This window comes from Saimiri boliviensis, chromosome 5 (assembly GCF_048565385.1).
Source record: "Saimiri boliviensis isolate mSaiBol1 chromosome 5, mSaiBol1.pri, whole genome shotgun sequence".
Taxonomy (NCBI): domain Eukaryota; kingdom Metazoa; phylum Chordata; class Mammalia; order Primates; family Cebidae; genus Saimiri; species Saimiri boliviensis.
This window is the reverse complement of record NC_133453.1, coordinates 31,675,986-31,695,825: the sequence shown is the minus strand read 5'-3', so window position 1 is coordinate 31,695,825 and position 19,840 is coordinate 31,675,986. Positions and strand designations below refer to the sequence as shown.

The 19,840-nt window shown below is 36.5% G+C and overlaps 1 protein-coding gene across 1 annotated transcript; it reads left to right on the top strand.

Annotated features, from left to right (window-relative positions):
• The first annotated feature begins 1,028 nt into the window (after nt 1-1,028).
• Nucleotides 1,029-7,690, top strand: LOC101034818 (gamma-crystallin F-like). The gene is made up of 4 exons (XM_074400168.1): nt 1,029-1,079; nt 4,895-5,069; nt 6,791-6,795; nt 7,418-7,690. Exons 1-4 carry the CDS (start codon nt 1,029-1,031, stop codon nt 7,688-7,690), a joined length of 504 nt encoding a protein of 167 aa, XP_074256269.1.
• The last annotated feature ends 12,150 nt before the right edge of the window (nt 7,691-19,840 follow it).

Sequence of the window (19,840 nt, the reverse complement as noted above, 5' to 3'; positions counted from 1 at the left end):
CTAGACCTAGTGTGACTCTCTTTGTCACCATCTTCTATTAATCTTCAGATATCTAATTAGTAACTTTGTAACATGAGGCTAACAAAATTCTCAGAGCTCACACAGGGTTAGCTATCGCCATCATTCCTGTTCCCACCAGCCAGAGCAAAAAAGGCCTCAAACACACACAGCATTGGATATAGTATTCCAAAAGCATAAAAGAACCTTTAAAGGTTCTAACTGATCTAACTGACTCATGTAACATAACTGTTCAACAAAGTAAAGTAAATCACTATTTAGAATGCATGAAGAAAAAAAAAACTCGGCACCCACCAAATAGTGTAAAATTAACAATGTCTGGCATTCAAATAATACAGGGGAAAAGTAGAAAAAGGATTTGAACAGACGCTTCTTTAGAGAAGGCATATAAATGATGAACAGGTAAATGAAAACATGTTAAATATCACTAATTATCAGAGAAATACAAATCAAAATTACAATGAGATTATCACCTCACATTTGCTAGGATGGAAGTTACCAAAAAATACAAGATAAATATTGGTAAGGATGTGGAGAATTTTGGAATTATCATACACTGTTCATGAGAATGTAAAATAGTGCAGTAGCTATGAAAAATAGTATGGAGATTCATCAAAAAGTTAAAAATAGAACTACCAGATAATGTAGCAATTTCTCTTACGAGTATTTATCTCAAATAATTGAAATCAGCATCTTGAAAATAAAATGCATTCCCATGTTCACTGTAGCATTATTCACAATAATCAAGATATGGAGACAATTTATGTCATTCCCCAGATGAAAAGATGAAGAAAATGTCATATATACATACAATAGACTATAACTCAGCCTCAAAAAAAAGAAAATCCTGCCATTAGTGACAACATACATGACGCTGGAGAACATTATGTTAAGTGAAATAAGCCAGTCTCAGAACAAATACTGCAAGAAACCACTTTTATAAGGTATCTTTAATAGTCAAACTCACAGAAGCAAAGAATGTCACAGAAGCAGTTGCCAGGGGCTTGAAAATGAGGGAAGTGACGAGTTGTTCGACCAACATAAAGATTCAGTTATACAAGGTGAGTAAGTTTTTGGGATCCACAGTACAACACTGTAGTTAATAATAGGGTATTGTGCATTGTGCAAAAAAAAAAAAAAAAAAAAAAAAAGTGAAGATACTGTGTTAAGTGTTCCTGCCACAAAAATAAAACAAAATAAAAAAGGAGGGGCATGAGGAAACTTTGGGAAGTGTTGGATATGTCTGTTACATTGATTGTAGTGATGGTATTATGGGTGTTTGTGTATGTCCAAACTCATCCAATTCTTATTAAATATGTACATTTCTTTGTATATATCAATGATATTTCAATAAAGTTGTTTTTTAAAAGAATAATAAAAAGAAGATAGTGTTTGAGAGTAATTTTAGAAATTAGATATTAACTAGAGTAAGACCGTGGAAAGAAATATTAAATTATTTTATTCAAAGGAGCTGCCTTACATCCTTGCTTTCTAAAAAAAGGTGATTTAATTATCTCAACACTTACTAAGACAGGTATTTGAAAGAAATTTTTCTAAGAAGCAAATATAGTGAAGGTGATTTACATCTGAGCAAACAGTTGCTTTATTCTTTAAATGGTAATTTGGGAAAGCAAAAGCAAGTTTGATGTACTTTCTTTGTACCCTAATTTCCAGTTTTTAAAAATAGAATAAACACAAAGCCAGTCTATTTTTTCATTTGCTATACAATATCTATTTTTCCTTCTTTGGTGACAAATAAAAATGTACATGATAAACATGACCTCTAAAATCTCTGGGATCTCTAAACTGAACATCTTCATTTTGTATTAAAGGAAGCCAGTAGAATTTTGTGAGTTATTATCATAAGGTTAATTATATGTAAAAGTATTTTATGCATATTTTAAAAATCACAGACCAAATATTTTAAATATATATTACAAATATTCTATTATAGTGTTTTTAGAAACCAGTTTTTAATTTTATAATTTAGTATTATTTATTTTTTATTTTAGCAGTCATTTTTTGTTAACTTTTCTATAATAAATGAGACTCTTGTTATTTTTAAGATGTCAAGGTCAACTATGTTCAGTATTTGCTCATTTTCCTTCTCAGAAAAAATGACAGTTTTATTGAGGCTTGATTTATATAACTACCTATTTAATGTAGATACATTAAAGGCTTTCAAGAAGATATGCAACTGACAAACATTTTCTCTAGGCTACAATATTCTTAGATATTCTTATTTCTATTTTGTCAAGGGTATGATGCTTTTTTAAATTGTACTTTAGGTTCTCGGGTACATGTGCAGATCATGTAGTTTTGTTGCATAGGTACATACACGGCAATGTGGTTTGCTGCCTCCATTCTCCCATCACCTACATCTGGCATTTCTCCCCAGCCTCCCCACCCCCTGCTGTCCCTCCACTATCCCCATCAACAGACCCCAGTGTGTGAGGCTCCCTCCCTGTGTCCATGTGCTTCTTAACACATGAGTGACAACAGCACAAAGAAATAGACAGCAAAATGTGAATCATGACTTAACAATATTTATTTGCTTACATTTTTATTTACCTTAGTCCTTGATTATTTTAGTCAGAAGTCTAATTTCTATTGTAACTATTAATGCTATTAATACTTGATAAAAAATGACTAAAATTTTTTTTCAATAACGAACAGAAAAAAACAATCCTGCTCCCTGATTATTTTTTTAAATATCTTTTCTTGGGCCAGGCACAGTGGTTTACACTTGTAAACCTAACACTTTGGAAAGCCAAGGCAGGAGGATTGTTTGAGGCCAGGAGTTCAAGACAAGCCTGAGTAGCATAGTGTGACATCATCTCTACAAAAAATAAAAATATTAGCAAGGCATGGTACCACTTGCCTGTAGTCCTAACTACTTGAGGGACTAAGAGGAGAGTATCATTTGAGTTCAGGAGGTTGAGGCTGAAGTGAGCCATGATTGTGCCACTGCACCCCAGCCTGGGCAACAGAGTGAGACCCTATTTTAAAAAAAAGAAAAAAAAAAGATTTCTTGGTTTTACTTAATTATTTGAAGTCAGATATTTAAAATAGTTTATACTTGAATGCCTTGATTTTTAAAAACTTGCAATTTTAAAATAATTCTTAACCTTTAATTGTAATTTTATTTTCTCCTCTGCCATTTTGGAGTCGGCTTTCTTTTTACATAAATACATGTTTTTTATCACAAATGTAACTTAGAATTTGAATATCTTGAAATCCATATGATGCAATATACCTCCGCTTTCAAAATTTTACTTTACATGTAATGTCTATTTCAGCATGCTGACTTGAATGACAGGTGTTTTATATGTGTTTTGCATAGTCTGCATTTCGCCACTGCTATCACAAATGAATTTAAACATGAATTGCCTTTAAATTATTTTCTGCTATTAATAGGAATGCTACAAATGTTTTAAAAGAAAAGTTTTATGTTAAATATGGAGACAGTTTGTAAGGCCTTAATAGAAGAGATGTGAGATGAGCAGAGTTACTTTTTCTTCCTCAGACAACTAACATTCATGCTTAATAACACTGTATTTATATTCTTATCTTTTTTGAGAACTTGGTACTTTTCTGTGATTGGTGTTAGGGAATTGCAGCTGCCTTTTGCTGAGACAAACTCAATTACAGAGTTCATATGTCAGGGTGAGAAGATAATGGCTTTAAATATTTTATCCTCAAATGGCTTAAAAATATACTTCAGGAAGAAATCCAGTTATTAGGAAATTCATTACTTGAATTTTTTCTTGAGAATAGTTTCAACATTGATCAAATGGTTCAAATAATAAGTCCACTGGAAAAAGTAGGTCTTTCCAAATCCTTTTGAAAAAAACATGCTACACGCTTTTAGGAGAAAGTACTTTTGAGACCCTGGTGATTCAGCTTTTTCATTTCTCTCTCCAACATACTTAGTAATGCATTCTTTATTTGACAGCAGTTCAATTCTTCATTTTACTTTGCATCATTCTCTATGACGGTTTTTGGGTTGCACTCTACCGCCTCCAGAGCTTGGAGGAAAAGCTTAAGTACCTTGGTAGAGCTTTTGGGGAGGAGAGGATAAAAATAGACTTTATAATTATATTTCTTCTAAGATTTGTGCCTAATGTCTCTTATGCTATTTATCTCCTCTTGTTCATACAAAAAAAAAGAGAAAAAATCTTTTCTATGACTTCTTTATATATATATACACACATATATATAGACAGGCATACTATTTATTTTCAGTCTTATGAAAAGTTTTGCTTAAAAAGGGATCTGTTCCATACAAAGATATGTATATTAGATTAAAAGTAAAGCTGAAATTTAAAAAGCATCATAACTGTATTAATCAATGATTTTTAAAAATAAACTGATCAGTTCTTAATTCTTCTTCAAACAATGACAACAAAGAACTATTTAGAAAACTTCAAAACATAGCTTCAAACTGAGATCAGCATCTAGATCAGACTATGAATTTCTAAAAGTCATTTTTTAGTACATTCTCTTTGCCAGCAATTCAGAGCTCCTCTTCCTGGGCCCAAGTTCTCAGACTGACCCCTGGTTGTCAGGAAGCTTCCATGTGGTATCTCCCTCATTCTTGTGCTTTTCGCTGCAGTGTCGTGACTCAACTTTTCCAGAATTTATCACATAAAAATGTATCAAGCCTGTGTTTCTTTCTGTGAAGATCATTCTTTTCACGAGAAAATAGCTAGCTGTGCCAGTAAATTCATACACACTGATATGTAAAAATAAAACAATTTCATTATCTGCTGTAGTTAGATGATGTGTAGGGCATTAGGAAAGGCACATGGTTTTCAAATATTTATTTGTGATGGTTTTCAAATAAAAGCAGTACTTTCCAGGCATTTATTTTTAGAAATTATTATTATTGAGCAACTCGGTGCGCGTGGACAGCGGCTGCCGGATGCTCTATGAGCAGCCCAACTACTCGGGCCTCCAGTACTTCCTGCGCCGCCGCGACTATGCCAACCACCAGCAGTGGATGGGCCTCAGTGGCTCCATCTGCTCCTGCCGCCTCATCCCCCACGGGCGTGCAGTCCCGCCGAGTCCCTTCGGTGCCCTCGAGTCGCATCAGTGATCCACGTGGATGATTCACAGGACAGGCGATGGGATGAGATGGCAGCTTTCTTTCTTCTGGCTTGAACCATATTCTCTTTTCCTTTATTAACATCCATAAAGTTTCCTCCCACTGAAAAAGTATGTGAATGCAGTGCTTTCAACTGGACATTTTATTTTGCTGAAGTCAAATTCACCTCTACAGGGAATAAGTTGTATTTGGCATTAGCTCAGAGTGTCTATGCCACAGCTGATAGATGAACAACAGAATTCCTTGCTCTCAGGTGGTCCTAAACTAGGTACTTGGCTATTTCTTGAAGAGTACCTAAGCTTGGTACTCTTCACCTATGAATTAGGACTAATAAGAGTAGTTCCTTTCTAAGTCTGCAGTGAGGGTGAAAGGAGGGCGCCTGGCACAGGCCAACTCCCACCCCCAAGCATTAACTATTATTACGAACATCAAGGGTATCTGAAGTCCTGCCTTCTGATTAGACAAACCGGTAACCAACATTGAGATTCCAACAGCTCCTGCAGGGCCCACTGCTACCCAAATGAAGCCCCGCACCCTGGAATTTCACAGTTAGGGATTCTCTAAAATGACTATGACAGAGTCTGGGGAAAATACACCCCTTCTGTGAAATTTGAAATCCCCTCAGAGGATTTAATAGGTTGATAGGGACCCAATCAGGCTTTAGGAGCTAAAAAAGATTTCCAATTTCAAGTTCCAACTCTTCTTTTTTTTCACTGTTACAATTTATCAAGACAATAAATATGGGTCACAGGCAAGTGGAGGGAGAGGAAGACCAAGATTTTGATGTTGGATTGTTTTTAATATGTAATGTTTATTGAAACATCCAACTTTTCTAATTACAGGCTTTAGGATCCAGTCTTTGATGAGTTCACGTCCTTTGTAGGGACATGGATGAACCTGGAGACCATCATTCTCAGCAAACTGACACAGGAGCAGAAAATCTAACACCGCATATTCTCACTCATAGGCGGGTGTTGAACAATGAGAACACATGGACACAGGGAGGGGAGCACTACACACTGGGATCCGTTGGGGGAAAATGGGGGAGGGATGGGGGGGTGGGGAGGTAGGAAGAGATAGCATGGGGAGAAATGACAGATACAGGTGAGGGGACGGAAGGCAGCAAACCACACTGCCATGTGTGTACCTATGCAACAATCTTGCATGTTCTTCACATGTACCCCAAAACCTAAAATGCAATAAAAAAATGAAGCATACATGATAAAAACAAAAAACAAAAAACAAAACAAAACAAAAAAGATCCAGTCTTTAGTTTTCTCGTAAAGGGGAAAAGCTTTAATATTGCTCCACATGTTCCAGGGTGTTGTGAAGAACAAATGAAGCAACAACATGTGAGTCCTTCGCAAACACGGAATGCTGACCAATGTAAAATACCTTATTAGCAGCTGTTGACACCACAAAAGGAATGGCGTATGAGAATCCTTCCTAAAGAGGGTTTCAGTGATGGAAGAAGAAACTCATTGTGACAAGGGTAAGAAACAAGCAGATGAAGGAAGAACAAGTGCTCAGGAGAGAAAAGGCAGGAATCGCTCAGGAAAAACGGCCTTTCTCTTTTTCTAAAGATTTGTATACTCTTTGATGCCTCCTTCAAGATCTTGAACTTCAATTTTTGGTTATTACCTAAAACTGATTTGGAGTTTGGAGCACATGTTGGAGCTGAAAACTGAAACCTAGTCTTTGCGAGGTTGTTGCTTTTCAGCATTTTAGAGCAACAAGGCTTAACTCAGAAAGGCACGGAAGAAGAGATTTCCCCAGCTGGACTTTCTTCCTGAATTGCCACCCATTTGTGCCTGGCTTGAGTAAAAGCAATTGAACCTTCTCTTCCGCTAGCTTCAAATGTTATTGAGATCCCAAATAATACCTGTTGCCAGGAACACATTTGTCTTTTTGTTTAAAATCTTATTATTTCGCATGTCATTCAGGGAAAGCCCCAAACCACCAGAAATTCATAAAGGAGAGAACGAAACAAATACATAAAATTCTTGAAAGTGGTACTAAGCATGACCAGTGTGTCTATTCATATAGATGTACCAAAAACCCTAGGGAGCACCATTCATACCAAATGAATGGGGGAATGGCACCCTCTTGAGTTTCACAGTGGACAACCTACTCAACTATACACAGCAGCCCCGGTGTTGGCAGTCTCTTTCTTTGAGTTTGGTTACCTTTGATACAGCAAAGATTTTTTTAAAGACCATTCCCCAAGGGTCCCTGCCAGAATGAGGTCAGGTTTTCTGATGTTCCGTCATCTGCTATTTGCTGAACCCCCAGACCAGCTCCCACAGGATCAGGATCTATGAGCGAGAGGACTGCAGGGGCCAGATGGTGGAGATCACCGAGGACTGCTCCTCTCTTCACGACCGCTTCCACCTCAGTGAGATCCACTCCTACAACATGCTGGAGGGCTCCTGGGTCCTGTACGAGCTGCCCAACTACCAGGGGCGGCAGCACCTGCTGAGGCCGGGGGACTACAGGCGGTGCCTCGACTGGGGGGCCGCCGATGCCAGAGTGGGCTCCCTGAGGAGAGCCGTGGAGCTCTACTGAAATATTTTTACTCTATCCTGTGCTCCATCTGGAAACTAATAAAATATTTCTTGTGTGTCCCATGCAGTGATGTATCCTCTGTTCCTTTCAGCCTCCTTGTAAGGGCTCAGCAAAACTCATGCTGGGAATCATGGGGATTTTCTTGCATGTATCACTGGAAAGGGGTTAAGAGCACAGCCTCTGGGGCCAGAACGCCTGGACCCAGCTCCACTTGCTAGTTACAGGTGTGGGGCAAGTTACTTAGCATCTCTGTCCATCAGTTTCCTAATATGTAAAAATAAGGGAAATAATACTCTTCTTCCCATAAGGTTGTAATGAGATTAAACCTTATTGAGGTTAAGTGGATTAAATGAGTTAACACTTTTAAATCACTTCCTATAGCTTTGCACATTCTCATTTCTAGGAAACTGTTCTGTAAGCTTGATTGTGAAACATCTGGTCACTTCCTTGGTACTCTTCTTAGTAGAAATCCCTTTAGGCAATTGCATTAAGTAGGTTGGCTAAGTGAAATTGCATCAGAGGGAAATAGGGATTGAGATAAATTTGTTAAGATAACCATGTCTGACATATCTGAGGTCTAAAAATATGTGACTGACTGAATTGATTTATTCTTATTTATGTGTCCAGAGCACAAATAAAGAAACCAAGTGCTATCTTAATAAACAGCCTTAAGGAAATCTTTAAAACATAGTTCTTAAGGGAGCCACACAAGACTCAGGCAGTGTGCAGTGGTAAAAACAAGCACACAGTACAGTAGCAAAGGCAGAAGGTACATGACCAGGAAAATAAAATTCAGTAATGAAAAGCTTATCATTGGCTGTGCAGATATTATCCTCAAACATAAATAAATCCTTATGACATCTAGTTTATGAATCAGCACTTGATAATTGTAACAATAAGAAAGAAAAAGGAAATTTATGAGGACTAATCATGTAATGGTGTTCAACATCTCTGCATAAAGATAGAGTTCATCAAATGAAATCAGTTTCAGGCTGGGTGTGGTTAGGGAGGCCAAGGTGGGTGGATCACCTGAGGTCAGGAGTTCCAGACCAGCTTGATCCCGTCTCTACTAAAAATACAAAATTAGCCAGGTGTGGTGGCACATGCCTGTAATCCCAGTTACTCGGGAGGCTGAGGCTAGAGAATCGCTTGAACCTGGGAGGTGGAGGTTGCGATGAGCTGAGATCATGCCATTGCACTCCAGCCTGGGCAAGAAAGAGCAAAACTCTGACTCAAAAAAAAAAAAAAAAAAAATCTATTTTGTTATTCTATTATGTCAAAAGCTTTTCTTTAAATCCAAATGCTAAATTTTTTACACGCTTATATGTAATCAAGAAAAATCAAATTTCTTCTTCGCCTAAGAGTTTGCTGTAACTGTGCAAATGTCAACCTCTTCTTTAATTCACCATAAAATTATTTCAAGAAGAAATAATTTTATGGTGAATTAAATGGCCGTGATTACAAAGGAACCACTAAAAACTATTACTCTACTTGAGTAAAAATATTAATCAGTTAGCAAATACATTACTTCCAAAACTCCAAACATTAAAGTGATAAAGTAGCTAAATCATTTAGGTCTAACATTATACTTACATAACACATTTGCATGCTTCACGATATCTGCAGAAGATCTAAGAGCATTTAGAACTGCTCTGTTAGCCACATGTAGCACTGAACACTAGAAATAGGCCTAGTCCAAATGAAAATGTGTTATAAATGTAAAATACCCACTAGATTTCAATAACTTATTATGAAAAAGAGTACAAATATCTCCTTAATATCATTTCATAGAATTTAATGTTGAAATGAAAATTTTAATATATTAGGCTAAATTAAATACATTGTTAAAGTTAATTTTACCTGTGCTTCTAACTTTTTTAATGTAGTTGCCAGGAAATTGAAAATTACATTTATGACTATTTCTATTGGGTAGTGCTGACCAAGATACCTAAGACGAAAAAGGAATAACTGCAATTTATATTCAGATACAGCTCAGCCTTCAGCATTTTGGTTTAAGATGTTTTATCCTGAAAATTAAGTTATATAAAATCTTGAAAATTAAGAGATAGTAGATAATGTGGTTAAGTTTTATACAGTTATCTACCCTCTTATGAGATGTTAAATTATAATTTTCACCTGTCACTGATTGAGGCTGTGGGAAAAGGGTGAGGCCAAGCCTTGTCTCATTATGTTGTTGTTCTATTAACTACAGTCAATTAAAATTTCTACAGTACACATGAGTTCTTCAAGCACAAGGTCACTTCTTAGTGAATTCTACCCACTCTCCCTCTCCCTATCCAATGATGACCCTTCAATTATGAAATGTTCATTCTGGAGACAAACATGTTTGCTTCCCATACTAAATTCTAAACTTTTACAAACAAGGATAATGTTTAAACACATTGGTATCTTCTCAAGGATGTAGCAGAGTGTGCCTGGCAAAAAGCAAGTCCAAGGGTGTTGAATGAATGCACTCATAATAGGAGGAAGCATCTGTGAATCCATGGTTTTGGAGGATTTAGGATAAGACAGTTCCGTATAAAACATGAGATTCTGGAGAGAGTGCCTTGACTTAACTGAAGCAGCAAGAGGAAACCTAAATGCCTTCAGTGGCCAGGAAGATAATGGGAATGTGAGGAGTTGCTAGTATATACTGGTAGAAAATGGTGGGGGAGGGGGATTCTGTAACTAACTGGAGACCACATGTTCCAACTAAGGGCACTGTGACTTAACAATTTTAAAACACATGGAAAATGTGATTCAGCTGAACCTAATGGCTGCTAGTTTGCTATCTATGAGCAGATAAAATCTCCTCTAAAATGAACACCTCAAGGAAACAACAACAAAACAAAACAAAAAAGCAGGCTTATGAGGTTTTCATGAAGGACAATCATTGGGAATCAGTCCTTTATGTCCACCACATCCTGGTGGCTATGGAATGTCCCTTACTATGTATGATTTCTCACATGTCCAGTTACTATTCATAAAGATTTTATATAAGCACATTCTTCAAGTTGAAAGCAAAACATCATTTACTAAGAGCTATAAGCAGAAAGCAAAGAAGTGGCTACTTATCAAAGAGTAGCTGGGCCACTATCCTGTCTTAATTACTTATCTGGCCTTCTTTGGCCTGCAATTTACGTCCACACCTGAGGGGAGAAGACACATCAGATGTCTTTTCTGTGAGCACCTTCTGTTTTGTCTCCATCCTATTCTACTGCTAATCGTTTCATTTATTCATTTTACCTTTTCAATTATTGGACAAAATCAGAAAGAATAGAATCCAGTTTGATAGACCCTAAAACGTAAAAGAGGCATATATAATCTGATAGGATAATTTAACAAGAGAAAGCCCAGATGCTTCCTGACCTGTCAGTTGCCCTGATGCATCCATAGGTCCACAGAATGGATTTAAATATGAGGCGATGAGGCAAAATCCTGCATGCAAGTTACAGAGGAATTAAGAGAGAGATTGGTCCTTCAATATTCAAGCCCTGGTATTTCACAGCAACATTTGAACATATCAAATAGCTGGGTGAGTGTAGCTTTTTACAAAATTTGAAAACAAAACCTGGAGAATTGAGAAAATGTATGAACTAAGTATTAACAGGTCCAGCAGAAAATCTGAATATTGTATATTGCTCTTAGTGAACAAAATGCTCATAGACCAAAGGCAAAGAAAAAGGCACCTCCAGAAGAGAACATTCCTTTTCTTGCTTCACTCAGGTGCTGATTTTCAAAACTCAGTTCAAGTAGTTTCTTTAACAAGATGAGGCCTGTGGAAAGCTTCCAGGATGCTTGTTCTGAACATGCAATTATATTTACGCTGACACATTGTAGCCATAGAGATATTTGTTGTCAGGCTTACTGTCTGAGGGAACTCTCCACAGTCAAGAAAACTAGAATTCCTGAATTTTGATAAGAGACTTTGAAGTGATAAATTGTTTACAGCACTTGAGAGGTAAAGACATTACTGAGTTATAGCTACAGATTAGTTTTATGAAAAACCCGTTGCCCTAGTCAGTAGAGCAGCTGAATGTCGTACTTATTAATGAAATGGAATAAGACCACTGATATATTTGATTCATAAGAAATATACATGAATAGCTCAACCCTACAAATTATGTGCATTTCACACCAGAGGACCCAGTGTGATACATATATATTGGTTATGTTCACTCACAAGTTTATGTCAGATACTAGCCAAACAAATTAGGAAAAAAAAGTGGAGAACGCAGAAAGAAGAATTTATCTGCAGGATTACAGTTTATTTACTACTTTGTAGTTTATATGTGTATTTTGTGAAAATGAAAGCAGTGGAGCATTTTCTAAACTGCTTCCCTAAAAACTCAGGCTGCACATTGCCCCTGGAACACCAGTAGAAGAGAGAAGTCTCATGTTCCTCAGTCTATATAAAAAGACATACCTTCCTCATGTCCTTGTCTTTAATTGGGTTTATGTACTTTGTATTTTTGCAAAATGATATTCTCAATTAGTAATAGCTTAGGTTCAATATACCTACCTGACAGTCCACGTTGTTGCACGGTATGGTAAAGTAAGAATGGCCTTTGCAGTCAGAAGCAACTGCCTTTGGCTTCTTGCTTCTTGGTTCACAGACATGCAAGTTTGGGCATACTTCCAAAGCTCTTGATGTCTTGCTTTCTCTGTATGTATAATTGAGAGGGTTAGGTATTACACGTACTTGCTTTGTTCAGAGCCAGGTAAAGACTGGTCATTAAATAACTGTGTGTATCTTTTATTTTTCTTACTGAAGTTGTTTGCTCTATTTACCTGGTGATTCACGGTAGAACACTTTAATATGCGTGGAGGAAAGGAAGACCATGGAAATTGCAGAGAAGCTGGGATCTTATTTTCACTATGCTTGGAAACTGTAATCTCTCTGAACTTCCTGTAACAGGAGGTACTAAATATCTTTAGATGTTGAGCTAAGTTAAGGTTGAGTTTCTATTACATGTAGCCAAAAGTGTTGAAAATGACATAGATAAAGTCTGATTCTATGTCCAGCTTCTGAGAGTGATCTCATGAGCTTAATCCAATTACATTTTTTCAAACTTCAGATACCAGGTAGTTCAGGTTGGGTCACATGATTGGATCTGATCCATCATCGTTGAAAAGCTTCAAATCTATATATTGAAATTTTGAGGAAACTGAACTTTTTTTTTGAGTTCCCACTTGATAGAAAGAAGATGCACATAGCTCTGGAGTCTACACTAAACCAATGATTCCCCCTTTTCTTCATGCCATTTTGGGTTGAACATCTGTTTCTTGTAACTAAAATCTTATTACATGAGACTTGTCTCTAAAAAATACAAGTTTAGTTATATTTCTCGTTGAGGTTTTAATTTGTGTCTGTAATCAACATTCTAATGGCTATAGTTATAGGCAAAATGATTTTCAGAGTTTGAAAAGGCCAGAAAATCTACCCATTAAAAAATAATAAATCTCCAATCAGGAAATTAAACCAAGGTGAAGAAATGCCCTCTTAAAGTTTACAATACATGGAGAATCTGTCTTAGAGTCCTTTTCTTATAAAATTCATGTGAAGAGAGTAGCAGATTGGTGAGATGCCCACCAAGTTTTCTAAGAGACCAGGAGGCCAGCTACAGAAATAGGAGATTATCTTAATCACAGCTGCTATCATGTGTTTTTACTTGTCTCAGGGCCAGAAATACACGGTTTATATTAAACATTAGAAAAATAAGAAAAGTTACTGCCTGAAAACTTTTATTTGTATAGTATCATGATTCATATTTTAAACAAATAATTAAACACTAAAATTTGTGTGGGTGTTTTCAAAGTAGTTTTGCTAGGAGGTTATTTCCATTTTTACTGTGATGCTTTATTGTTTTTTTAAAAAAAGTTTTTTCATTATTCTCTTTTTAAAATCCCCTAAAGCATTTGGTATCTTCTTTTGATAATTTATCCATGGTGGTAAATTTCCTATTGAATATAAAACTGGCTTTTTAAAAATCAGAACTAATTATTAGGTGGATGAATTAGGTGAGTTGTCAAGTTGAGCCTCAGTTTTTGATCAAAAAATAATAAAGATAAGCTATGATAAACCTATGTATGCAAGCCAAGGTTGATTTTTTTTTTCTTTTGAGTAGAACTATGAAGAATACCTGCTACTATCCTCAAAAAAAATGGGAAAAAAATGTTGAACAAACCAACAAAAATTTTCCTAGAAGAATGCTAATGCAGTATGAGAAATGCATTCTTAGGTTATAAAAGCTTTTTCTTCTTTTATAATGTTAGTGAAAATGCAAATATTTGTGAGTGAGAGGGCCAGGGTATAACTTGATAAATGAATACTTGATTAAAAGTAACCTGGTGAAGAATGTGGAAACTGGAAGAGATAATATGAGACAGGCGACTGTTAAAAGGGAGAAGCTGTATCTAACCTATTCCTCTACCTCCCCCACTAAAAAAATGAATCTAATTTAAAATCTTGCCTAGGCCTTGCCTACAGTGTACGAGAAGAATGGATACGACACGATACCGCCACACAACAAAAGGCCCTGGCAGGTAATGGGGGGAGATGCAGCCCTTGGTCACTGTGAATGATGGAAATTACTGTAACTTTCGTTAACTCAAAAATTCCTTCTATTCTTTACCTTCTTACATTTAGAAAGACTTTATGGCTTCCTTTTTGTTGGTGAAGACAATTGTACCTTTACAATTTGACACGCTACAGTTAGCCTTAGACTTTATTCCCAGAGACACTGATCGTTTTCTACGGCATGAAAAAAATAAAAATTTTTTGGTAGATAAAAATTTGTAGGTACCATTTTTACATTTTCCTGTATTTATTTCCCCAAAGATTTATCATTCCTATTTCTGAAAGAAATTGGGATGACATAGAGAATAAAATATATGGAAAAGAGGCATTTACATTGAAAATAAACTAAATCCCATTTGAAGCTAACAAAATGTCCTGTAGTGTATTTAAAACTCTTTGGGGCAGTAAATTAATTGTCTCCAAATTCTCTGGCATCTGTTGGAAATGTGGAAAGACTGCATTGCTTTTATTTTCTGTTCATTCATCTCTAGAAGTAAACTTTTCCTTAGTCTGAATCCCCAGCTTAAATTTACCATGGAGACCTTTTTTTACAAATCAAGGAACTTGTGCTCTAGAATGGATAGCCAGGAGAAGACTTTCTGGGAAGAAGTGAATGCTTTCCATAATCAAGTGAAATCAGCTCTGTGCCAGGAGTTATAGGACTTGGAAACTTAGGGAAAAACAGTAACTGTCAACTCAACAATCAAATGACAAATAATTGAATTTAAATTTTAATGGATATTTCTCCAAATAAGATATACAAATGGCCAATAAAGACATTACAAAATGCTCAACATTATTCACCATCAGGGAATTGAAAACCCAAATTGTGATATGATACCACCCTTCACCCCCACCAGAATGCCTATAGTGAAAAAAAAAAAAAAAAAAGAGAGAGAGAGAGAGATAGACAGACTATAGCAAGTGCTGGAGAGAATGTGCTGAGGGTGTAAAATGGTACAGGCACTTTGGAAAACAGTCTGGCAGTTCTTCACATATTTAAACAAACTTACACATTATCTAGAAATTCCACTGCTGGGTATTTGCCCAAGAAAAATTAACACATATATTCACACAAAGGCTTGCCAACCAATGTTCATAGTGGCATTTTTCATAATAGATGAAGGTGGAAACAACCCAAATGTCTGACAGATGATGAATGGACAACATATATTAATAGAATGGAATATTATTCAATGATAAAAAGAAGTAGGTACATGCTAAAATATATAGGAACTTTGAAAATATTATGCTATATAAAAGAGGCCAATCACAAGGGATTATATATGTGTGTATCTGTCAGAGATATTTGAACCAGAGCAACTTCATCGTGAATAGGGTCTGGTTAAAATGAGGCTGAGACCTATTGGGCTGCATTTCCAGACAGTTAAGGGCATTTAAAGTCACAGGATGACACAGGAGGTCGGTACGAGATACCGGTCATAAAGACCTTGCTGATAAAACAGGTTGCAGTAAAGAAGCTGGCCAAATCTAACCAAAACCAAGATGGCCATGAGAGTGATTTCTGGTCCTCCTCACTGCTACACTCCCATCGGCACCTTGACAGTTTACAAATGCCCTGGCAACATCAGTAAGTTACCCTACATAGTCTAAAAAGGGGAGGCATAAATAACCCACGCCTCGCTTAGCATATAATCAAGAAATAACCATAAAAATGGGCAACCAGCAGCCCTTGGGGTTGCTCCATGGAGTACCCATTCTTTTATTCCTTTACTTTCTTAGTAAGTTAGCTTTCACTTTATGGACTCTCCCTTAATTCTTTCTTAAATGAGAACTCTCTCATGGGTTCTGGATGGGCACTCCTTTCCTGTAATGATTCTAATATGAAATGTCCAAAAAGGCAAATCTATAGAGACAGAACTTAGATTGTAGTTGTCTAGGGCTAGAGTGTATGGAGAGACTGTGTAATATGTGTGTTATATCTTGACAAAGCTATTAAACAAAAACACAGAGGAAAGCTTTGGGATCTATGACTCACAGTTCCATGAATAAATAATTTTAAAATTTTCCAAATCAATTTCTTTTCTTACTGTAATTTTTCTTAATTTCATGTTTGACAATAGGTTCTTATATTTGAGTCTTTAGCAGTGAGGTTGTTTAAAAAATGATTCTCTTTTTCAAACAAATGGATGTGCAGAATTTCTACCAAGTCCTACATAGTCAGTAACAGACATGCAAACAGAAGCCTTGTTTTCTAATTTTTAACCTAGAAATTGATCTCTTAGCAACACTCTAGTTGCCATTTTAAATACTCAAGCCTAGAATCTAAAATGGTATTATAAAGCAAGGAAATGTGGTCGTAGGGATGCACTATTAGGATTTTTAAAAAGGTATTAAGTTTCAAATCGTTGGAAAATATAATACAAACGTGTCAGAGTTCATTGAAGTCAGTTAAATGGAATCATTTCTCACCTCAAATGGTGATTTTAAAAAAACCTTCTTCCTTGTTTTTCATTGCAAGAGTGATTTCTTAAGGAGAATCTGTGGTTGAATCCGTTTTTTTCCCTAATGTTTAGTGTGGCAGGCCAGGTTTCATGCAGGCCTCCGTAACAACTGTCTCAGCACCAACTGAATGGTTACATTGAATATTAAAAGCTGAAAGAGCCAGTGCCCTTATGCAAAGGCTGGAATGTGGCAAAAGCCCACTGAGCGTTTTGACTAGGCCTTTTCTGAACCCTAAAGCATGACAAAATAATGAAAAAATTCTTAACAGGACCCGTCTAGGATTAAACAAGTCTTATTAGGGATCTGAAGAAACTCCCCAGACCTCCACAAACAAGTTTATTGGGGGTCTGAAGGAACTTGCCAAACCTCCATGACTTAGCAGGATATAAGAGAAAGGTAATTACCTCGGCACCTGAACCCATTTAGATTAAGAAAATTTACTGAGGCCGGGCACGGTGGTTCAAGCCTGTAATCCCAGCACTTTGGGAGGCCGAGGCGGGTGGATCACGAGGTCAAGAAATCGAGACCATCCTGGTCAACATGGTGAAACCCCGTCTCTACTAAAAATAGAAAAAATTAGCTGGGCATGGTGGCACGTGCCTGTAATCCCAGCTACTCAGGAGGCTGAGGCAGGAGAATTGCCTGAACCCAGGAGGCGGAGGTTGCGGTGAGCCGAGATCGCGCCATTGCACTGCAGCCTGGGTAAAAGAGCGAAACTCCGTCTCAAAAAAAAAAAAAAAAAAAAAAGAAAGAAAGAAAGAAAATTTACTGAGACTCCATGGAGTCTTTCTTATTTTGTCGCCCAGGCTGGAGTGCAGTGGCGCGATCTTGGCTCACTGCAACCTCCACCTCCTGGGTTCAAGCTATTTTCCTGCCTCAGCCTCCCGAATAGCTGGGTTTACAGGTGACAGACACCATGCCTGGCTGATTTTTGTATTTTTATTAAAAGAAATCACTTTTGCAATGAAAAACAGTTGTTACAGAGGCCTGCGTGAAACCTGGCCTGCCACAAGTAACGTTAGGGAAAAAGGTGGATTCGACCAACAGATTCTCCCTGAGAAGTCACTTTTGCAATAAAAAAAAAGAAAGAAGCCTTTTTTAAAAATCACAATTTGAAGTGATAAGCCATTCCATTTAACTTTGACTTGAATGATCTCTGATATGTTTGTACTGTATTTTCCAACGATTTGGAAACTCAATACTTTTTAAAAAATCTTAATGGTGCATCCCTATTAATACTTTTTAAAAATCTCAATAGTGTATCCCTATTAAGACTTAAAAAGCTCTTCAGGACTCAGATCTTAGTTATGGATTAAAAGAAGTTAATCACTTAATGTCTTTAGATGAAAGAACACTTACACGTAGACATATAGCTTAAAAAGTATACAAGCTCTGGAAGACTTTGTAATTTTGAGTTGTCCTGGTGGTAGTTTTCAGGCCTTCTCACCTGTAACCAGTTACAGAAATAAAAACTCTCTTCCCCCCAGTTCATCTGTATCTCATTATTGGGCCGTGAGAAACAGCTGCCCAACCCTCAGTTTGGTCTGAGAACAGTGGCACTCATCATTTTAGAATTATATTTGGTACTTAATGCATTATTGGAATAAATAAATGCTGGTGGGAAAAGACAGAAAAAACAGACTGCTCTGAAGCAGACTAGGAGCCAGAGACTGAAAGGTCTTTCTAGTGACACATTTAAACTCTCATTTTAATCAGCTCTGTCCTTTTAAATAGATCAAATCCAATGAGTTCTGCAGAGGAAAAGGAATGTTCTCTGGTTGAGAAGAGACAAAGAATGGCAAATACTTTCCCAAAAAGTTTCTCTGGTGTTTCTTTGTTTGACTTATTTTTTGTTTTCTTGCTCCTATTCACATTTCTCTTGTCCTATCTCCCAATAAATGCTCTGAGATATGTTTCAAATTTCGATCTCTGGCATAGAGAAGAGCTTCCTCTTCATAGTAAGGATTCAAGAATGTTGTTACTGAAAATGCTGGTCTTTTCCAGTGTGCAGTGAGTTTTTATCCTCCTGCTTTTTATACTGTTGGCACTGGAAATTCTCAACTTTCCCAGACTTACATCTTTTTCTTTCTCGTCGCTTTTCACAAAATAAATTATATTTCTACCAATGAGAATCCACCTCTTTTTGGACCATGGTTTGACTTTTATTAAAATAAGAGAAATGCAGATACTGCTTTGTAGTTGACTTCACACGTTGTAACTGATGATGGAAGAAAGACTGCCCATAGGAAGGGCAGCCACTCAGGCATCAGAAGAGAATATTGAACTTCTCACTGTATTTGCTTACATGTTTCAATCGGCTATGTCTTTGTTGTGCACTGACTTCATAGTTTTGCTGATTGACAATGTCAAGTTAAACATCGATGGCCTCTCATGACTAGAATTAAAAGGAAGCTGTATACATTGTCTTTTCAACTCCAAACCTCTACCATGTGGTAAAGGGTTATAATTTGGAACACAAAATGTTTATTAGCAAGAAGGAAAATAAAAGGAGGGACCAATAACTAAGCTGGAGAAGAAAATGAAGCATGTTAATCATAACGTAACAAAGCTTCTCCCCTCAGCAGTTTTTGGACAGAATAGATATTTTGTGGCAGAAAATTTGGAATTAAAATTTCTCCACTCTTAATTCTTTTTTTTTTTTAACTTAATTCTTGTCTTTCTTGTTTTTATAGTGTCTGTACTTTTTTAGTCTTAACAGTTCACTTCAATTTTGGAAAGAGAGTAGAAATGAATTTACAAACAGATTTTGCAAGAGGTACCATCCAGTGACAAATTGCTCCTTAAACAAAACAAAACAAAACAAAACATGGCTATATCCATTTAAACCTCAATTGAATATTCTTGTCAACATTTTAAGCTATTTCCTTTACTATTGCATCTAAAATATCCTTCACCCTTTAGGCTGCCAAATCTTGTTATGCTTTCCTTCAATACCTGGTTTTCAATTCATATTCTTCACAAACTTTTTTCAAACGAATCCTTCTTAATTAAAAAAAAATGTATACTCTTGGCTTCCAAATTCATATTCCTTTCATGTGTATGTGATTCAATTATTAGTTTTTCAAGAAAGAGGGTTTATTTTT

What these genes read in the sequence shown, in the direction of transcription:
- LOC101034818 (XM_074400168.1), top strand. Translation starts at nt 1,029, where the DNA reads ATGAGGGAAGTGACGAGTTGTTCGACCAACATAAAGATTCAGTTATAC. An exon ending in TAAAGATTCAGTTATACAAG is followed by an intron (nt 1,080 to 4,894) that starts GTGAGTAAGTTT and finishes ATTTATTTTTAG; the next exon opens with AAATTATTATTATTGAGCAA.